Raw genomic sequence first — 20,862 nt, 5'->3', positions numbered from 1 at the left:
GAGAAGGCACCTGATGTTAAAATCCTCTCCCAAATCAGGTTGTGGCAGTAGCAGCTTAGTATTTATACACTGGGTATGCTGGAAGCCAGGAGTCTGCAGGGCACAGGTTGTAAATTGTGAGCTGGAGAGCTGTATATGTACAGTTTAGATGCCCTGTTACTCCTGGAAGGCTAGAGCTTGGCATACCCCGATAATGAGTTCTTACAGATCCTCCTACAGTTTAGTTACCCTGTACCTGCTAGTCTTAGCTAGCTGTGTCTCTCCACCTAACGCTGGGCTTGCCTTTTTCAAGGCTGGTCTATAAGCAACCTGGGCTAGTGGGAGGTGGTATAAGGGTTGAAAGTAGATGAGATTTAACCCAACCCAAGCCATTCTATGACTTAGTTTTGTTAAGTTTTTTTCAACTACTCTTATTTCAGCATATAAAGACTATGTTGGTACTTTATCTAAGGTAACTAAGTGGATAAAGTAAATATTTTAACTAAAGAAAGTTTATTTTTTTTCTCAATCATTTGCATAATTAGACTGAGCTAGTGCAAATCAGTTAGACAAACCCTAAAAGAACAGTAACAAATTAAATTGAATAGGCAACAACTGAGTTTTCTAGGTATAATATTTCAAAGCAGGGTATTTTGAAGAAATATTAATGATGTTAGGACTACCTAGATGAGAAGAAGACTTCCATTTTTAATCTCTCAGCCTTTACTCTGAATTCATATGTGAAAAACTGCTCCATGAATTTAAAGATAAACAGATTATTTGGTGTTTTTAGAATTGGATCTCATTGCTTTCTGCATTTTTTTGCACCTTTATACCATAGCTGTTTCTTTTCGATGCTGTTATTTAGCCAAGAGAGAACCATAACTTTTATCTGAGTTCTAATCATCTATTATTTCCTCAGAAATTACTTTTTTTTTTTTTTTTTCCAAGAAAGGCTGTAAACAATTTCTTTTCTTTAGTAGGTCTAGGTATGAGATAGTGTATTTGAATTGTTAAGACAATATTGCAAGCTTGTCTTTTTTCATTTGTTACTTTCAAAGAATTGAAGCATTCAAAACAATTTCCTTTTGGAATTACATTCGAAACAAATTTGGCTTTTTGTTTTTTGTTTTGTTTGTTTGTTTTTGCTTGCTTTTGAAATTAATGAGAAGACCATTCCTTTTGTCAGAAGCATGCATACTAGTTTTATTGGTACTAGTACTTGGTATTAGTGGTACTAATAGGAATGGGAGGGTGGTTGGACTAGATGATCTTGCAGGTCGTTTCCAACCTTGTGATTCTGTGTGTGATTCTGTGTGATTCTGTATTACAGCAGAAAAAAGGTGATGCTGAATTTTTCGAGTTGTTTCATAATCAGTTGTATCAGATTAATATACTGAATTGAGAGATTATTCAAGAGACATAGATGTCTGATACTTCAGCCCATGACGATTCGTCCTGTAGTGAAAGAAGCATGTGATGTGATTTCAGCGTATTTTTGTTGTGGGCATCCTTAGTCCTGCAAATAGTGATGGACTGGCTACATTCTTGCTTGTAAAAGTACTGGGATATATGCTTTCAGTCCCTAGGTGATTACTTAAAAAGAGGGGAAAGATGAAGAGCAGGTTAATAAATGCAAGGTTAATTAGTATAGTTCTAGAAGAGAGCCTCTCAGTGATTAGTTAGCTAGAAACTACACAACTGGAAAATCCAATAACAAAAGTGTCATTGACTACATGCAGAAAGAGTTAAGGGTTTTTTCGTTTGTTTTTGTTTTTGTTTTGAATCACAGGTTTAATCTCTCTATGTAGCAAATCCATTGAATGACTAGAACTGTATAAAGTATTGTAGCATGGCTAGCATCAGGTACCAGATTTAAATGGGCATGTCTTTGATAAATATTAGTAGCCAGAAAAAGGAGCCCTTGCAGATTTTTGTGGGTAGGGGATCTCTGTAGGAGCCTCAACTACTGTCTCTATATGAGTACAGATAAAAAAAAAAAGATTAACCCCAATGATTTTGTTAGTTTTATCTTACTAGCTTAGTAAGTTAGTCTTCCTAACTTATGAGTATTTAAAAAAGGACAGAATTTAACAAATACATCTTTAGAATTTTTAAAGATAAAACTAAGTTCCATTCCCATGTTCTTCTCTCTTTCCAGAACACCACAGAATTCCTGCTTTGGAAGAGGCAAGTTGGTTGCTGGGGAACATCAACCAGACTGGCTACTTCAGAGTTAATTATGATATTAGGAATTGGAGGCTGCTGATTAATCAGCTGACAAGGAACCATGAGGTAAGCTCTTCTTCTCAACCCTAAAATCTGCTTTGATATGTGAACTTTCATTACTTTATCACCCTAAATGGTTCCATTTTTCTGGTTGCTCCTCATAGGTTATCTCTGTCAGCGATCGAGCAGGCTTGATCGATGATGCATTCAATCTAGCCAGGTATGTTTGCTTGCAGATGATCTATCTTCATACACATTCCTGCAACAACTCATGCAATCACTAACTCAGCAGTAGAGTGTGTTTTGAAGTTAAATATGTCTTAAATGCACTTTTGTTCTTTTTTTTTTTTTTTTTTTTTTTTTTTTGTGTGTGTGTGTGTGTGTGTAGTGCATAAATGTGGTCTCTAGCACATTCACTGCTCTTGATCAATAATTGCTGTAGGGTATTTTCCAGTCTGGAGAGGTCTGATCAATTTTGCACCTAGTTCAGTTTAACACTTTGGAAGTAAATAATCACCTTCCACTTTCTCAGATGTACAAGGAATGAATTCTTTTTTTTCTTCTTTTTCTCCCTAAAACTCCCTCCCTCCTTCTCCTTGTTCTTTTTTTTCTTCTTATAAGTGACCCTTTTGCTGTATTTTATTTGTGTTGGAAAGCGCCTTCAAGCTCCAGGAGGTTTTTTTTTTTTGCTCTGACTTATGGTGTTATATCATTTTTCCAATATCTTTCTTTTCTTGTAATCTGTTAAAAGAGACTATTTTTCTGTATAATGTTTTCCACTTGGAATGGAAAGTTTGAGTTTTGTTGATTGTTTCTGGAATTTATACAGCTTTTTTGTGTTTTAGTATGACTAGAGTTATGTAAATTAACGCACTCAGTGCTGGTTAATGCTTTCTTTATGAACTGAGACAATTGGATCATCCCCGTTTTGAACTCAAAATGTTCAGTACATTGGTAGTCAAAGTGAAAAATGAGAGAAAAGTAGAGCAACTTTTCAAACTTTGAGATTTTAGAGATTCCTGGGAATATTGCATCAATGAAACGTTGTGATGTCAAAGTCTGTGTGAGAAGAATTCCTGATATGACTGGATTTTATGTTTACCCAATGTATTTATAGCCATATTTGAGCAGGAGCTTGAAAGAATTGGCAGGATGGAGGTACATTTCAGTAGAAATGGTCATCAGAGATTTTTGAGATTCAGGCACAATGTCACACAAATTGTGGCTGTGTTGTTCCAGCTTCTTTGCAGTAAAGATTAGCTGTGTGCCCTATCACTCCATTCTTGCAGCCAGTCTAGCCCATATACATCACATAAACTAGTATTAGCCCTTATTTAACAGTCTGACAATGTAGCAGAGAAGAAGGCATTGCAGGGAGAAGATGAGCACCCTTTCTGTTCTTGCACTGCTCTTCATTCTTGTCTTCTAGCTTCTTCATGAATGCTACATGATTAGAAGTAGGTTGCCATTTCAGTTTTCAGTGGACTGTGACCCATGTACTCATTGGCCAGAAGAATACTACAGAATGTTCCAAAATACGTAAACTACTGCAAAAACTGATGTGTGCTTAGCAATGTAACAGTCTCTTCCAGTTTTTTTTCGTTTGTTTTTTATTTTTTAATTTTTGACTTTTTGGCACCTCTGAGCTGGTTTTTGTCTAATAAAGCTGAAGTAATTTATGGTTGTATGGAATCAGTGTGTGGCTTTTCTCTTTTTCCATGAACTGAATGCATGATTTTACTTTACTGAAAATCTAAGCACTGAAAAAAGCCTGTTTCTGAAGCTGATTCTTGTAGGTTGTGGTTTTTCTTCATCCTGAGCCAATGCTCTAGAATGTCATCTTCATGAAAAATAAAGACAAGGTCTTGATTAATGTTGCAACCTGCATAATCTGGCCAAATTTTCCTACCTAAAAAACACCCAGACATAGACAAGAAGCTCATTCCCAACATGCTTTCCAAAGCATGTTGATGATAATACTGGATCAAGGTGTTTTTTCTACAAGTAGTTTTGTGAGAACACTGTGAGTTTGTTCGCAAGATTTCGTGTTGTAAAATCTTAACATTTTGTTTTTAATGTTGAGCTGCAGTGGTCATCTACTGCATTTGCTAATCATGCACAATGGAAAAAATATCAGTTGTGCTAAATATTTGCACTGTATACTCATATGTATCTGTACTTAAGTGGTAATGCTCTTTTAACAGGGATACACATATAGATTCCTGCTTCTTTGAAATTTTTTGACAGACTCATGTCACTAATACTACTTTGAATATACAACTCACAAGCCAGTCTTGCTGTGACAGAATTGGCTGAAATAGAGATGTAGAGATGTGCATGTTTGCAACTAGTAAATTTATAGGCAGTATTCAAAGGGTAGCAATAAGTTACATAGATGTGGGTAAACTTGGTATGTAGGCTTTACTGTTAATCTTTTCTTACTTCATTCATCTATCACTTTTCTAAAGAAAAAAAAAATCCACAATTGATTATAGTCATGCTTAAAATACTCTTACTGGCTAGCTGTCTGTCTGGTATAGCTTTGTAAGAAGACTTTGGTATTTTTTGTTCTCATTTCCCCTCTCTGAGACAAATAAAGACCAGGGACAGACCTACTCCTTGCCTTATCATGAGCAGGACTAGTGAGGCACTGAGAGAGTTAGGAGTGTTTTGGGACAGGCCTACATAGCTGAGCACCTCTGGGAATATGAAAGCATGTGTGGAAGTTCTTGTGGGGGTAAGTGGTGGGGACTCACACACTGCGCTACAGTACAATGCAGTGGTCTCGCTGTTTCAGATGCTCAGCAGTGTTCCAAAACAAGCTCTGAGGACTATCTAGATGACACTGACGCTCTCAGTTTTCTCAAAAAGTCCATGTTCAGAAGACCATCATTAGCCTAAGAGCAGCCTAGCTTTTACTCTTGGCTGCAAGGCACTCTGCAGAAAGTTGCTTTGCTTTTTATCAGAGCAGAGCCATGCTTTGGATGTTACCTGCCTTGTGGATGCAGCACTGATTCAATCTAATGTCTGATGCACAGACTGTGTTTCTCCCTCTCCATATAATGTTATGTGATAGGGAGATTAAACACAGACAATTGTCTTTGACTGCAACATGTGAAAAAGTGAGTAACCTTATTGACCAAGCACAGAGGTAGTAATTGGTAGTTTAGACCTGACTTTGGAGAAGACTGCTGTTTTTAAGGCTAATTCTGTCCTCTGATGTAGTCCCTGGTGGTACAGATATATTATCTTCTTGTCTACCTCTATAAACATACACATTTTGAGTGAGGAGAGAGCTCTGAAACATATACTTTTATATTAATCCCTAGATATTATTTTCTATGATAAAATAATACATAAATGAAAACATAACTTCTTAAATCTGTGCATGTCCCTTTTAAAACAATTTCCAATGCAAGCAGCTTTTTTACTGTATTAAATACTGTATTTCTTTAAAATGCCCTGTACTTAGAGATTTCTGAAGTACCCCCTAGTGTGCTGTTGAACTTGATAATGTCCTCTCCCCAGCAGAAAGATTCAACTCTAATTTTCCAGTGTCCTAGTATGATAAGTCCTAATGTGGTATTTCTATATACTATTAATGCAAACTGATTTTGTTTCTGAAATATGTACATGTCTTATCGTTAGGAAAACATTGAGATTTGAAGAAAGCTGAAAAATATCATTTATTTTGAGCACATATTTAAATTTTTTTTTCAGAAGTGTTTGATTTTATTGCTCCAAAATGTTTATCCTTTTATTGTCCAGTATAATGATTTCTCAAAAATAAGTATAAATGAATTGATAACTTCAAGGAATATTTTAAGCTCTATAAATTTAACTTCCTAAACTTTTGCGTATTTTCTATGTAAATATATTCCTTCTTCTTTGTGTATTTTGGTTCCATAAAATCAATCAAGCAGAATTGAACTGAATAATAACAATAAAGGAAAGCTACAGCTTGCCCACTGTGTTTGAATTCTCACAAACTTGTTTGTTTTTTTGAAATTTTTAAGCATTATTTTGTTCTCAGCTGTAGTGCATATGTGCACCCTGAGGATCTCAAGTGCTGTAGCTTTGGCGGTAACATCACTTAGGGAAATATATATGCCCAAAATTCTTGAGCTGGAACAGAACCTTAGTGCTGTGTCTTTCCATCTCATTGATGATCCTTATTGGCCTTTATTTATCAAGGAAAAATATCAGCCTTATTTATCAAGGAAACTGCTGGAAACTGCAGCATAGGAAGTTCCGCACAAATGTGCGCAAGAACTTCTTTACAGTGAGGTGACGGAGCACTGGAACAGGCTGCCCAGGGAGGTGGTGGAGTCTCCTTCTCTGGAGATGTTCAAGACCTGCCTGGATGCCGACCTGTGCGACCTGCTGTAGGGAACCTGCTTTGGCAGGGGGGTTACTCGATGATCTCTGGAGGTCTCTTCCAACCCCTACAGTTCTGTGATTCTGTGATTCTGTGATCTTTTTAGAATGCTTTTTTGTGAGATTTCAGAACAATTTGAAATAATGCTGATTGTATTAAATGAGCTGGATGTGTTGATAATAGACTGAGATAGACAAGAGAAGACAAATGGAACTCTGTATTTCCTCTGAGCTTTGATTGAACAAAGGTAGTGTCACAGGAAGAAAGAGTTGCTTGAGAGTGTGAATAATGCTGTCAGGTTGTTCATTCTTTCTCTTTCCTTGGAGTAGGCTATTGGTGAATATGTGAGATGGGATGCTTCTCACTTTACTTTAGGCATCCCAAAGGTAGACCTGTAAATCTGAGCTCATCATCCTGGACTGCACTGACAGATAATGGAGAGAAATGTGCACTTGACCTCTTGAAGCCACTTAATACAGACCTAAAGAAATTACCCTCTTGATGTCCACAGCTTTGTGCCACCCCTAGTTCTTATTTGCAGAGCCCTAAAGTTTCGTATTCACTTCCACTCATTAAGCTGGTTGAATTAATCCATTGTTATGTCAAAGAAAAATATCTGGTTTTATTCACTGCTAATCAGTGTTTAATCAGATGATCAGATGTGAATGTGGATACCTATTTTACTCTCATTTAAAATATTGTTCCTTCCTGTTTGGAAGAAGCCACCTGTATTTCTCTTGAAACCCAAAATGTATCTAATACCCCTCTTTCCTGCTTTCACTTACAGTCATGTTAAAGTGATAGCTGCTTGGCTTGCAGGACAGTTTCTCAGGAATGAGCTTCTGATACTGACAGTCTACCTTACTATTGATCAATATCTTGCCTTCTGTCACTGAAGAGATTGTGTAGTTCTTTGGATACTCAGATTTTTCTGACAGTTCAAATTGCCTAGTGACAGTGTGGAATATGCCAAGACTAAACTCATTGATTACACATTAATAAAGGCCAGAGATAAAATTTGGTGGTACATTTTGAGTTTTTCTTATCACTGTTCCTTAAGTGGATTCATGAAAAATCATGAAGCGGTGTTGTTAACTAATTGTTTTTCTGCTGCGGGGTTTCTCCACTGTCCATGGAAGTCTCTTTTTCTGAGGGCCCTTTTTGAGCATTAGAGAACAGCAGAGAAAGCCTGTATGTCCTTGATCAACATAGAGCAGAGGAAAACAAAACCTAGAAACTATGTAACTGAGGGATAATAAATGGTGTGACAGTCACTCAGTGTTTGCAGAAGTAGATGAGTAAATTAGTAAAAGTGAGGAAAGGCTGTTCTTACTGGCAGGATAAGAAACAGCTTGACCATACTGCAGTGTTGCCTATTTCACAGCTTATGAAGAGAGGGAGATGTTGTCTATCCAGTCTAAGTTCTTTTTAGGACAGCAAGCCTGCTCCTGTAGACTTCACAGATACAGAGAGTGATGTCGGAAATAAGCAATGAGAAAAAAGCACACTTTCAGAATTAGCTGTGAACTAAAGAGCTTTCCTTTTTGTTAGCTTTCATGAAAGTTCCTCTTATAATCTTACACACCAGACCAAAATCAGGAGCCTGATGCAGGCAGGTAATAAGTTACGCTGATTGTTTTCCTGCCTTTAATCAGCTCTTGGCTTGCTTTGTTCGAAGTTCTGAGTTCTGCTAGCTCTAGAAAATCAAATTCTGAAGGTAAGGGAAAGGACAGTGTCAACCTGACTTTCAGATCAAAATCCAGATTCTCTAACTTGACACAAATTTGTCTTTAACACATGAGGTTTGACTACAAGGTTGGTTCCAAAAGTAAAATTCAGAAATAAGCTACAACAATGTGACCAACATTCACACAGAAGCAACTGCTGACCAATGGAATTCCTGACTGTAGTTATCGTGTAACTTAATTTCTAATTCGTATGATCTAATTCATATGAAAGCGTACGAATCCACAATGCTTACTGATAAATTTGAAGAATATTTTCTCGAAGAAGGAAGTGATTGTCCCTCTCTACATTGTACTGATTTGACATCTTGAACACTGTGTGCAGTTTGGGCACCCCAGTACTAAAAGGACGTAAAGTATTGGGGAATGTCCAAAGGAGCGCTACAGAGATGGTCTGGAAGGCAACATGTACGAGTGACAGCTGAAGTCCCTTCATGTCCCCTCAGCACAGAGCTGAAGGAAGGCCTCATGGTGTCCTACAGCTGCACACAGGGAGCAGAGGGGCAGCACTGAGCTTCTCTCTCTGTGACAGCAGCAGGGCCAGAGGGAACAGCGTGGAGCTGTGTGAGGGGAGGGTCGGGTTGGGTGTAAGGGAAGCGTTCTTCACCAGAGGGCAGTGGGCATGGAATGGGCTGCCAGGGCAGTGAGCACAGCCCCAAGCTTCCAGAGGTCAAGGAGCATTTGAACAATGCTCTGAGACATAGGGAAAAGCATGATACAAACTATCAATCTCTGTGGAACAAGGGGTTGGATTTTATGTTCCTTGTGGATCTCTTCCAACTCAAGATATTCTTGATTCTATGATTCTATGAAATATGTACATGTCAAAATTAATGAAGTGATATTCATTGTCATTTTCCACAGCTGAAGATGTCATTTACGGTAGCATTTGTTGCAAGTCTTCCAGCATGTCTAGGATAATTAGTTCCATGTTACACTTGATTATGTTACTTAGAGTCCTGTTCAGTGGAGTGTCAGGAAAAGTCAAGGCATTTGAGGCCCCATTTAAAACTCTGTGTCTAGATAACAAGTAGGCAACAAAGATAGAAGTTCTCATCTAGGCTAAGTACTGAATTTCAGATTGTTTCCAAATTTTAGCAGCCATATCCGAGGTTATTGACCTTGTTTGACTTGGGTCATTCATAAACAATCATAGAGAGTTCATTTAAATGAATAAACTGTAAAGTTTAACTCTAGCCCTCATTACTATTCCTGATACCATTTGCTGGTAATTCAACAGAGAAAAACAACAGATATGTTAAGTAGCTCCTTTAATTAATGCCTCTGAGTTAGTAACTAGTTAATGGAGCAAGTATTAGATAGATAGTTTGCTCATGCTTGATTAATAGTGGTATAGACTTAGTATTTTAATAAATAAGGCCTCATTAAAATTATTTCAGCAGATACTATAGTAACTTTTCACTGTCGAAAATTTTAGTGATGGTTCTACACGTGAGCTTGATTTAGATATGTTTTCCTAGAAGAGTTGTTTTTGGTTTTCCTTTGATATAAATACTCTCTCGGTGAATCACAGCAGTTGTACCTTTCCTAGAGATAATAGCCACAAATACTTCAAGGTATCATTCATTCATTCCGTATACTCTGTATCCATCCATATGTTCTTTGACATATCACAGCCTTGATATCTGCTTTACATGGAGATACACTTTTCAGCTTACATTTACATATGTTCATAAAAGAAGAATCAAACTAATTCTTGACAGTAAGCATTCTAAAAGTCAGTTCTGTTGTTGGAGTTATGTATCATTTTTGCATCTGATTTTCTTGTGTAGATAAGAGCAATGCAGCAAACTGTACAACACATTTCAGGGAATCACTGGCACTACAAGAGCGTTCTGGAGAATAGAAAAACCTAGTGAGAGCAGCTGAAGAAGTTGAATAAGTGTCTTCAGCATGCACAAAAGAGAAGCTGGAGGTCTCAGTTCTTTGCAGAGAGTTTAGTGCAGTCAGTAGGTATGGGTGTAGCGTGCATCTATCTTGTAGAAGTGGGTGATGTTGTTAATCCGCATTCCCACAAAATTTCTTATGCATTGTTCATTACTTGTACAATTATAGCAATATTTTTGTTCTGTAACCTATGTTAACTCTGTCCTTAACAGAAGAGCAGAACAAACGCTTTCAAGAAAACATGACAGTAGTTTCAAGGGAGTGCAAGAATTATTTTTAGCAGCTGGCTGTCTGCCTGTTGTCTTTTCAACTCATGCTTATGGTCTGTTCAAGATGCTTGCCAAAATTAGTTTGATATGGGTGTATTCATGTTGCAGTGCAGATGCTATGGACTGTTGCATAATGATAGCAGAAAGGAACAGTCTGTGGAATCCGCTTTGGGAGGGTTAATCAGAACAGTTCTGAATTGTACTTTGAGAGAATGCTCAGCTTGGTGTTTCGAGTTGAATGAGGAAGGTGCTGTGAGTGGAGCTTCTTGAAGGCTTCTTAGCAACTTTGGGTAGTGGAAAGGGGGCTGAAAAATGCAAATATAACTTGTGTGTTTGTGATGCAGTTCAAGTCTTTGCCCATCCTCACAACTTCTGCCATTGTATGGGAGGTCTGCTGTCTCCTTCTTAGTTGTGTTTGTTCTGTGTGCTCTGCTCTCATCTATAACACCCTTTTTCTTTCCTGCAAGTGTGTTCTCTGCCTTTCCCCATCTCCTTCACTTCTGCTCTTATAATAAGTAGCTTTTTTTCCTTCTAGAATGCCATTACTTTCTGACCAGAGCAGAAAGCAAGAGACTCAGCTTCTCTTTGTGACAGGGAGGCTGGAAGTGCCACTCTAAATATCCCGTCTTTTCCCTTTTTAACAGCACCAACAAAGGCATATGAATTAGGACTAATTTTTCTAGCTAGAGAGGACTATCATCAGTAAACGAAAATCTGCCCACCTTAGGCTGCTGACTGCTTTGCCTGCAGTTTGGAGCTCAGAAACTGTGCTCCTTTCTGGGCTCACCCAGTTACGCTATGCCAGGGTTGTTATCATCTGGAAGAGATTTGATCTTTGGCAGTATATGCTCTGTCTGCTTGGCAGAACATACCCAACTACCTGCCAGGATACACTTCTGAACTGAAAGTGCAGGTTGTGCTTTCAAGTTTTTTTGTTATCATTTGGTGATTTTATAAAGCAGTTTTTGAAAGTGTATGCTAGGATTTATTGGTGTTTCACATAGAAGAGTAAGGTCTCTTTTCTCAGTGAAATGTAATTCTTCAGAATTAATGTTTTATGAATTTGTCTTCATCATATTTGGCTAGAATGGTATTTTTCTCTAAGTGAAGCAGTAAATGGAAGAACTGTGTAAGGAATAGTATGCTGGATAGAGACTAGAGAAATCTCAGGTGCTGTTTCTGCTCTGGAATTGTTCGGTGACCTTGGTAAAATCACTTAAACTGTTTGTGTGTCAGTTTTCTCTCTGTAAAATGAAGATAAGAGAATAGGTGAGGGGTTATAAGAATTTCACAGACTCTTTTATTATAAATATGTTTTTAGATAATTGCTTTTACAGACATAATACACAACTGTGTAGATATTCTGGCAAACAAAATTCAGATTGTATGCTTGTTTTCAAGATCACACTTTTGTACTTTCCATATGAAGTTCCTGGCTTTTAAACACAAATTTCACTTGGCTGATTGATGCATGAATTGTAAACATTTGAACAGGAAAGGAAAGAGAGATATGAAAATGTTTGGTGCATAATAATAAATGAATCCAATTCTGAATGTGCTCAAACATGCTTTCATAGGTATCATTGCTCATTGACAACTTTAGGAGTAGAAGGGCTGTTTCGTTCTACGCCCCCAAAAAATCATTGTGAAATAAAATAAGTAACACTTTTTTTAACCTAGCCATCAGAAAATGACCTCCATCAGCTCCTGAAATATATTCAAATTTCATCAGTTAATTTAAGTGACAGACACACCTACAAAATCAGGTTTTGGCAGTGATGAAAAACATTACATTATCCAACTTGCTGCTAAGTGTTGATTTTCAGCTGTAAGATCATTCCTTTTTATCTTGTACTCCTCTGCTTTTGTTTTAATTTTTTTTTTTTTTTTCATATGGAAAAGAAGAGGAAAGAAGAGATATTAAGCCCAATCTGAGGATTTTTTGTTGTTTTATTTTTACAAATGCTGGATTTCAAAGTTGTTTTTTTTTTGTTTGTTTGCTTTTTTTTTTTTTCTCTTTTTGACAAAGGTGATTAATTAAAATTAGCACTAGCCTTCACTTATGTAGCAACTCAGAATCTATGAAAGATAATTTAAATCATGTGATTATACTGATAATTGCATTGAATTTGAGCTGTTCTGTGCAGGATGCTTAAAATGCTCTTGTGTGGAGTTGAACGTCACTTGAAAAGTCCTCAAATATTATGCATGTAAGAAAACATAATAATAAGCGTGCTTCACTTAACGTTGTCATACTTTGTGAATCTTTTGATGTTAGAGAGATTGAATGCTGATTAAATTTAGCACTTACAGTGAGCTTATAAGCCAAATGGTGCTGCTGTACTTATCAAAGAGCAGATGTGCATTCTTGTCCTGTTTATGTGGAAGTCCACAGCTGGTACAAATCATAATGCCTCCATTATGCCACTTTGGATGTCTTAGAAAAGCAAAGTCGTCATCTGTACCTAAGTCAGCCCACCGCTGGGAGTGGAAAATGGTGCTTTTATTCTCAAGGTCCTTGAGCCCATTTTACAGGTTGCTCATCAGCTTTCAACACAAAATCATTATTTTTCCAGCTTCCTTTCCTGAATATGGATGACAGATGTCTCTAAGGTTTTATTATTTGAATATCCAGACTTTTAGAAGTGTAAGGTGACTCACGTGAATTCAGGAGTTCATTTCACTCTTGCACAGGTTGTCTTGCTCAAAGCTTTTTTTCCATGCCAGTGTTCAACCTACTGCTTCTACTAAGCTGCCACAGAATTGCTGTTAAAGCAATGTGGGAAAATATATCCTGAATACATAAACTAATCCAGACGCTTGACCTTAAAGGTAAAGGAATGAGTCAGTGAATGAGAGTCTGACTTATTTTAAAATACCCCATTGTGGGTTAATGAACATATCCAGTTATTCATACATTGCGTATGCACAGAAATGTAATTGAAGTTAATCTGAGTTGCGCATCTATGCTCTGAAGAGCTGCATTTTTTTCCTCTTTAGACTTATTTAAACAGAAAGCTAGTCATATGTTATTTCATAGGAAACAGATGATGCAGGGTGAGTTTTAAACCAGTGGCAAGTAAATCACTTCATTTCCATTGTTTCAACAATGTTGACCAGTTTGCTGCCAGCTTGGATTTTCTAATTTTGATTTAAGCACAAGATTTATAATGGCTTTGTTTGGCGGTGGGACTAAGGGATTGATGGTACATGTGTATGTGGGATTCTCATCACTGTAAGGCAACGCTGTCGTTTTTGTGACAGAGTCTGTTTGACTGGTGCTGGATTTATGATAGAAATAATTCAGAACAGAGTAATAATTTTCCCTTGACAATTACACTACCATTTGGTACTTTGTCCCTAAGGGGAAAAAGAATGTGCTGGGATCTGTCCATAAGTTCAGTGGCTCAGTGTAAAGAACAAATCAAGGTCAAAATGCAGCTGAATACACACTGATGTTTCATAATATAGTCTAGATCTCTAGCTTTTATCTGACTTGTTAAGAGCTCATGTAACGTAAAGATTATTTTGGATTGGTAAAGGATTTTTAGTGGGATATTTTTGTGATGAATATTTCATTACCACATTCATTGCTTTCTATTTATTGTCTTTTTTTCTTTATAGCAATGGTCACTGTAGCAGTTTCTTCAGTGTAAGCAGAACAGTAGCTTGTTCAAGGGTCGGTGCTTATGATATTATATAATGTCCTACACAACTTTATATTCATATTACTTTTGAGAGGTCTTTGTCTGTCTCTGCTCTTGTCATAAAAGTAGGGAACAACCTTTTTACCACAATTTGTCAGCAGCCTCTTTAGGCATGAAAAACCTGCTTGGTCAGAATTCTTTTCTGGAAATAATTTGTCTAATGGCTAAAACAGATTTCTTTGCTTGCCTGTGTTCTTGTTCTCCTCTTTGGTTCATTAGGAAAAAGTGAAATCCAGGAACATGGATGATAAGACAAACCTAATGTTTTGCCCTGTTTCTGACTGATGCTAAAGTTTTTTTTGCAACAGGAAAGGTTTACATGCTGGTAAAGCTGTTTGATTAGGACAGTTACATAAAGAGTAATAAAACAACCAATCATCTCAAATGTAATTGTTTTGGTCAAATTTTGCTTTCATTGGCATGTTTTTTACATTCAGTCCAAAGTTTACAGTACAAAAAAGGCTGGCTTAGAACTTGAAGAGGTTTTTTTTCTAAACAGGCTCTTCTCTGTATGACCAGTGATTCCAGTCAAAAACTTCTAATCTAGAATGCAGTAAAGACTCCAGCTTTTTATGTTTTACAGTGAAGTTACTTAAATAACATTTCATTTTAGAACATGTACATGGGTCTGCTAATACTCTTCCTTGAAGAGTCCTTCTCCCTTCTTCCTGGGAGAAGGACCAGAATTAAAATATCACTGTGCCCTTGGGAAAAGGAGTGCCAAAACTGTAGTGCTTCTAGGTTGTAGATTTGTGCTGCTTGAGACACCTGGAGAAACAGTATGATGTCTCAGACCAGTCATATGATTTCACATCACAGTATGCCTGTGGTGTTTATGTTTGTTACATGGTTTTGGTATAGCTTATAATCAATTATTTCCTGTAAGACAGATGATTTCTCAGTTTTCTTCTAACATGGATAGACTGGAAAAGAACCTCATTTCTTTGCTCTGGTGCATTTCGTAGGCAATATCTGATGGTAGTTCTGCTGGAACAGTTCTGCTTTAAGGACAGAAATATGATAGCGAAAAGGACACAAGAAAAATATGGATTTTTGTCACTGATGTTCCACTGACACTGATGGAAAAGATTGCAAATCAAGCTGCATGTGTAGAGTGAAAAACTTAACATAGGATATTTGTGCCTTTGAATAAATAATACCAGACAATTATATGACAAGGAAATTATTTTATGTTTTTCCCCTTGATGGGAAAGTTGCTACTATTACTTTTCCTTTTGTTGTAATGATAACTGTTAAACATTTTGTTAAAAATTTATAGAGGTCTGAATATGAGTTTGCAGAGAAATGTAGAACAGGCTCATTCTGTATTCTGCCTTCTTTCTTCATCTTAGTTGTTATCCTGCTCCATAAATGAGACAAGTGGTTTCAATTAGCAGTTGTCAGCCAACTGATGGTATTTTTTTGTCACAAGTCCTTTGACTTTCATTCCTTTGACCATTCCTTCCTACTTTACTAGGGACAAATATTTTGCTTTTGCTGACTGGATTCTACATAACCATTTTTGAAACTATTTCACTATTCACTATTCACAGACAGTGAAGGAGAATCCTAGGTGCACAACAGGACACGTTGGCTAATAGATGAATTTGCCACTGCTCAAGTGAGCCAGTATGTCTTGCTGGATTCAGTGTCTCCAGGGGGGAGTCTTGAAATCAGTGCTGGACAAACTTTTAATGTAAATAATGTGATTATACAAAAATGCAAAGCTTGAGAAATAGCTGCTTGGTTTTGTGAAGATGCAGAATAATAAAATCACAGAATGGTTTGGATTGGATGATCCTCTGATTCCAACCCCCTGCAGGCACACCTCCCTCTAGACACAGAGGTACAGAGGCAGGCACACCTCCCTCTAGACCGGGTTGCTCCAAGCCTCAACCAGCCTGGCCTTGAATGCTTCCAAGGAGGGAGCATCCACGACTTCACTGGGTTTCACCACTCTCACAGTAAAGAATTTCTTCCTGATATCTTGGCTAAATCTATCTTCTTCCAGTTTAAAACCAATTTTGCTTGTTCTGTCACTACCTGCCCTTCTGAAAAGTATCTCCCGAGCTTTCCTGTAGGTCCCCTTCAAGTACTGGAAGGCCACCATATGGTCCTCCAACAGCTTTCTCTTCTCCAGATTATGGAAGTTTAAAATGGTGAGATGATGAGAGCAGCAGTTTCCATTGTGAACAGAATGAGTAGCATCAGCTTAAAATCACAATTCTAAAACTGATTAGGAAAGCCAGAAGCTCATGAATAAGTAATAGATCTCGGAATTCAATGATTTTGTTTTGTTATGGAGAAGTTAAACTTACAAAGAAAAGGAAATAATCTGTTTTGCAGTGATGATTTCCCTTTTGTGATTAGCATAGAGAGACTCAATTTAGACATGATCCTAAATGTCCATTAGTGCAGCTACAATAAACATTCATGTGTTTATTTTTTTATGTAGCATGTTTTCTGAGCCATTCTTCTTGTTCTTTGATCCACCTTTCTCATGTCAATCAAATTATCAGTACAATAATCACAAATCCCACTGGGATCTAATTATATATGTGGAACTTTGAGCAAGTTTACCCCTTTGCTAATATTACCTCCAAGATGTTTAACTCTGCAGTCAATCAAGCTTGCTTCTGCTCACATTATTATAGTTACACATCTTTACAAAGTGTTGAGACCTAAAATTCATACTGCTTCAGAAATAAGAAAGGCTTGTAAAGATGAAGTAATTCCTATTCAGCTTACTTTCTCAGTTTTCAGATGTACTGAACTCTGTCACTATCCACTCTGAGAGGCCCATTCTCCTTTCACATCTGTTAAGTGGCTGAGTGACTTAGTGAACTCAAGCCATCTCAACTTTCCTTGCTTGAGTCTGCTCTGTAACGAGCTGAGAACAGGACCTTGCTGACAAAATGGAGACAAAGATGACAGCATAGTGGAAAGCATATTATGAGCATGTGGCATAGATAATTTTGAAATATCATATATGAACTCTCTTCTTCCACAAGCATTTGAAAGGAAGAGGATTATGAAACACAAAGGCTTACATGGATATGCTGCACTTTACAAGAAAACTGGTTTTGGATCAGTCTATTTCAAAGATTTAAGCAAAGTAGTTCTTAAAAGAACTGTTGTTACAATTGAGATCACAATTTATGTACGTGTGTATGTATCTGTAATTGTCTTTATTTGCTATAACAAGCAGTCACGTATGCATCTTTTCCATGTGATGGAAATTAAGAGAACCATTGGTGACCAACAAGGACAAAATATATGTATCATACTGAAGCCTATGTTAAACTGAAACTTGTGGACTCCAGCTTCCTGAGTTTAAGTGTTTAATGAAAATGAAATCATTATCTCCTTTCTAGGCAGGTAGAGAAAACTCCTGTGGTATTTAAATACATGCATCAGCAGAAGAACAGACTTGTGTGTTCTGGCAAGTTCACACCCACAGGGTTACACCTTGTTTTTGCAATCTGGGTAGTTAAGAAAAAATACTGTTTTGAAAAAGAAGAGTACAAATCCTAAAATGTGATGTTTCCAGTACTTAGATCTAAAAAGCAGCTTCCAAATGCTGTATAGCTCTTTACTTGTAAATCTAAAACTAAATATATATATATATATATAAATAAATAAATAATAATTAAAAAAAAGTTCTTGAAACCCTACTAAACTCTTTTCCTTTCGGGGAGAGATTTTTTACGTCAATTAAAGAGCAGGGCAAAATTCTACCTGATTGATTGATTGATAAACCTATGGAAAAAAAATTGCTTTCATGGAAAGTGCTGAAAAACTCTTAACCAAAATATGTCATTGGATGCTACTTCAGTTTAATACAGTAAGTTGTTCTAAAATGGCTTACAGTTAGAAGACAAGGCAGCTATGAAGGAGAGAGAAAAGTGTGGGGAGGAAAACTATGAAACTAAAGGAACCCTATTCACTATTAGTTCTTCCGAGATGACTGAGGCCATTTGAAATGATCTCTGAAACAATATACCTTGACTTGTTGATTTTATGCAGACAACTTTACTTCATTGTTTGTATTTTCTATAGCTACTAAAATCTGTATGTATTAAGGATAGCTTGTTTAGTCTTCTTTCATGTTTTTTTCATACCTTCCTTCATCCAGTATGTAGGTTTTCCCATGTGTTGAGAGAGACGGTGTGTTCTGCTTTTTATACAGTTGTCTTTTATGTCATTATAGTGTGATGAGTTTATCATGTTTGTCTGCCTTTTAATGTATTTTGGGAAAAAAAAAAAAAAGTCGTTTTTGCTTTATAATGTATCTCCTGCAAAATCAATTTAATACTAACTTCATTTATTGCGCAGAGCTGGTTATTTGCCTCAGAATATTCCTTTGGAGATTATCAGATACCTTTCAGAGGAGAAGGATTTTCTACCTTGGCATGCAGCCAGCCAAGCTCTTTATCCTCTAGATAAATTACTGGACCGCACAGAAAACTACAACATCTTCAGTGTAAGAGATGCATAGTCTCCCTATCTCTTTCTCTCTTCCCTCACTCCCTTTTGTTACCAAGAATTGAACTATCCTCCAGTTAGATTCTGTAAGTGACCTAGGGATACTAACTTCCTTCCTAATTATTCCCTTTTTAAACATAGGAGTTGTCAAGCTTTGGTTCATTTGCATTTGAACAGTAATGACTTGTTTGAGACGCATATGATAAATGGAAGGACAAGTAATTATTTCTCCTACAGAATACTACAACAAACAAAGTATTCTACTTAAAAGAGCCAAAGTAATCTATTTGCAGATTTTATCTGTTGTGGAGCCCCTCAGCTGTATTTGGATTGATACCCAAGCTCAGCAAGATCATCAAATGGAGGCACAACTTACACAGGATGCATGCCACTGAAGTAAAGATTTGTAGTCATTATTTTCTCCAAAAAGCCATTGTGAATTCGATGCAGTTACCTTAATTAACAAGGATTAGATCACCATTGAATCAGAAGCCCATTCATAATTGGGTCCGAAGGGACAGCAGTAGCAACTAGCAATAGGTAATTAAGATGGACATGACAAATATTTTACCAAGGGAAAAAAGAAAATCCTAGCTATGCTGAAATGTGTTTAATGAAAGTACAGTGAATTTTATGTAGTTTACATATTTTGAATGTTGTGTAATTTAATAAAGATATTTGAGTGAGAACACCCTAAAGCTTGAAATGCTTAGAGGTGCTTTTTTCTTCTTAGATGTGTATTTGTTTCTGTGTGTGTACATGTGTTTATACACACATGCTCAGAAAGCAGGAAGCTAGAGGTGACTATGTATATATAAATCCATACACATATAAATGTATATGCAGAGCTACCTGCTCTCTGCATTGTAGGCTTTCATGCAAACCAGAGCTGTATCATGAAATGATGTTGAATTAATTTGCATTTGCAGTCTGTTATTAACTACACAGAAAAATTCTTACCAGACTGCCATTGGTATTTCACTTTTAAACATACCTGTGTAAAGAAAAGACAATTTTAATAAATAAAAGCAGTAAAATTCACAGCTGGCTTGTGTTTTATCACTACTGATGAGAGCTTTGAAAGCAGAGGTGATAGCAGAGGAAATAAAAAGTCATTTCAGTCACAGAATAACATATCTGCTAGAGAAAGTGGCGCTATGAATCTCCTTTTGTCCTAACATCACATATACGTGCCCATGCATCTATAATAATAAAGCAGATGCTATTCTGTGCAGTTCTTTATATTTCAGTTCTGTTTTTCAAATTGGTGAATTTTACTGGCAGAAGATTGTGCTGAATACGACAGTTGTTTTCTTTACAACTGGTCAGAATATGTAAATACATCTCCTGTGTAAAAAATAAAATAAGCTAAAATACATCTTGTGCTGGGTTTGTTGCTTAAAATATAGTGTAATTAAATGGTACAAAGCTCATTTGCAGCCACGTTATTCAGTATTCTGAGGTCAATTGACTGTGCCTACGGACCATTTTTGCCCTGGCTGTGACTATCAAAACAATGTTCTTTTAAAAATGAACATACATGGTATAGTTGAGATTAACTGTAGATTAGATGTAAAGCTGTTGGCATTCTTGCAACTTTCCAGCCATATACTGTGAGTTCAAAATAGCATGTCGGAAACCCCAAATTGTTATATTTATTATGACATAAAATGGCTAATATGAGGCATCTGATCAATTAGCTTTTCTACAGATTGTTTCTCACTACACCAATGAAGGAAAATTTTATGTGGACTTTGCTTACTGTTGATTGTATTTCAAGTTTGAAACAAAGACCAAAACCAAATGTTAACACTGAATATTCTTTTCCTCTTCAGGAGTATATTTTAAGACAAGTCGCATCAATGTATCTCAAGCTTGGATGGCCAACGAATAATTTAAACAAATCACTTGTTCAAGCATCCTACCAACATGAGTACTGTTATATTTCTTTGTTATTGGTTTTTGTTTATTTGTTTGTTTTCTTACAGAATGTAGATGTAATATTGCACAAAATGATCTTCAGCATGTCATACTTTCCTAGCTCTCTCTTCCTTCTGGTTTTTCTTTTGGGGTTAAAAAGAGAGCAATGAGATGCTGTGAGATGAATTCTGTCTTCCTTAGTTTGAAGAACACTATTCATTAAGCATTAATTTAATATTTGT

General features: G+C 36.7%; 1 protein-coding gene across 1 annotated transcript in view; it reads left to right on the top strand.

Moving 5' to 3' along the window:
* TRHDE (thyrotropin releasing hormone degrading enzyme) overlaps positions 1-20,862 on the top strand; it is a gene marked incomplete at both ends in the record, with an annotated part of 207,291 nt that overhangs the window by 164,043 nt on the left and 22,386 nt on the right. The window contains 4 exons of the mRNA XM_079538556.1: positions 2,141-2,274; positions 2,373-2,428; positions 18,551-18,698; positions 20,536-20,633. Of these exons, the coding sequence (XP_079394682.1) occupies positions 2,141-2,274; positions 2,373-2,428; positions 18,551-18,698; positions 20,536-20,633 (436 nt within the window). The remainder of the gene's footprint in view (positions 1-2,140; positions 2,275-2,372; positions 2,429-18,550; positions 18,699-20,535; positions 20,634-20,862) is intronic.

This window comes from Tetrao urogallus (assembly GCF_951394365.1).
Source record: "Tetrao urogallus genome assembly, chromosome: 1".
Taxonomy (NCBI): domain Eukaryota; kingdom Metazoa; phylum Chordata; class Aves; order Galliformes; family Phasianidae; genus Tetrao; species Tetrao urogallus.
This window is presented reverse-complemented; position numbering and strand designations above follow the sequence as displayed.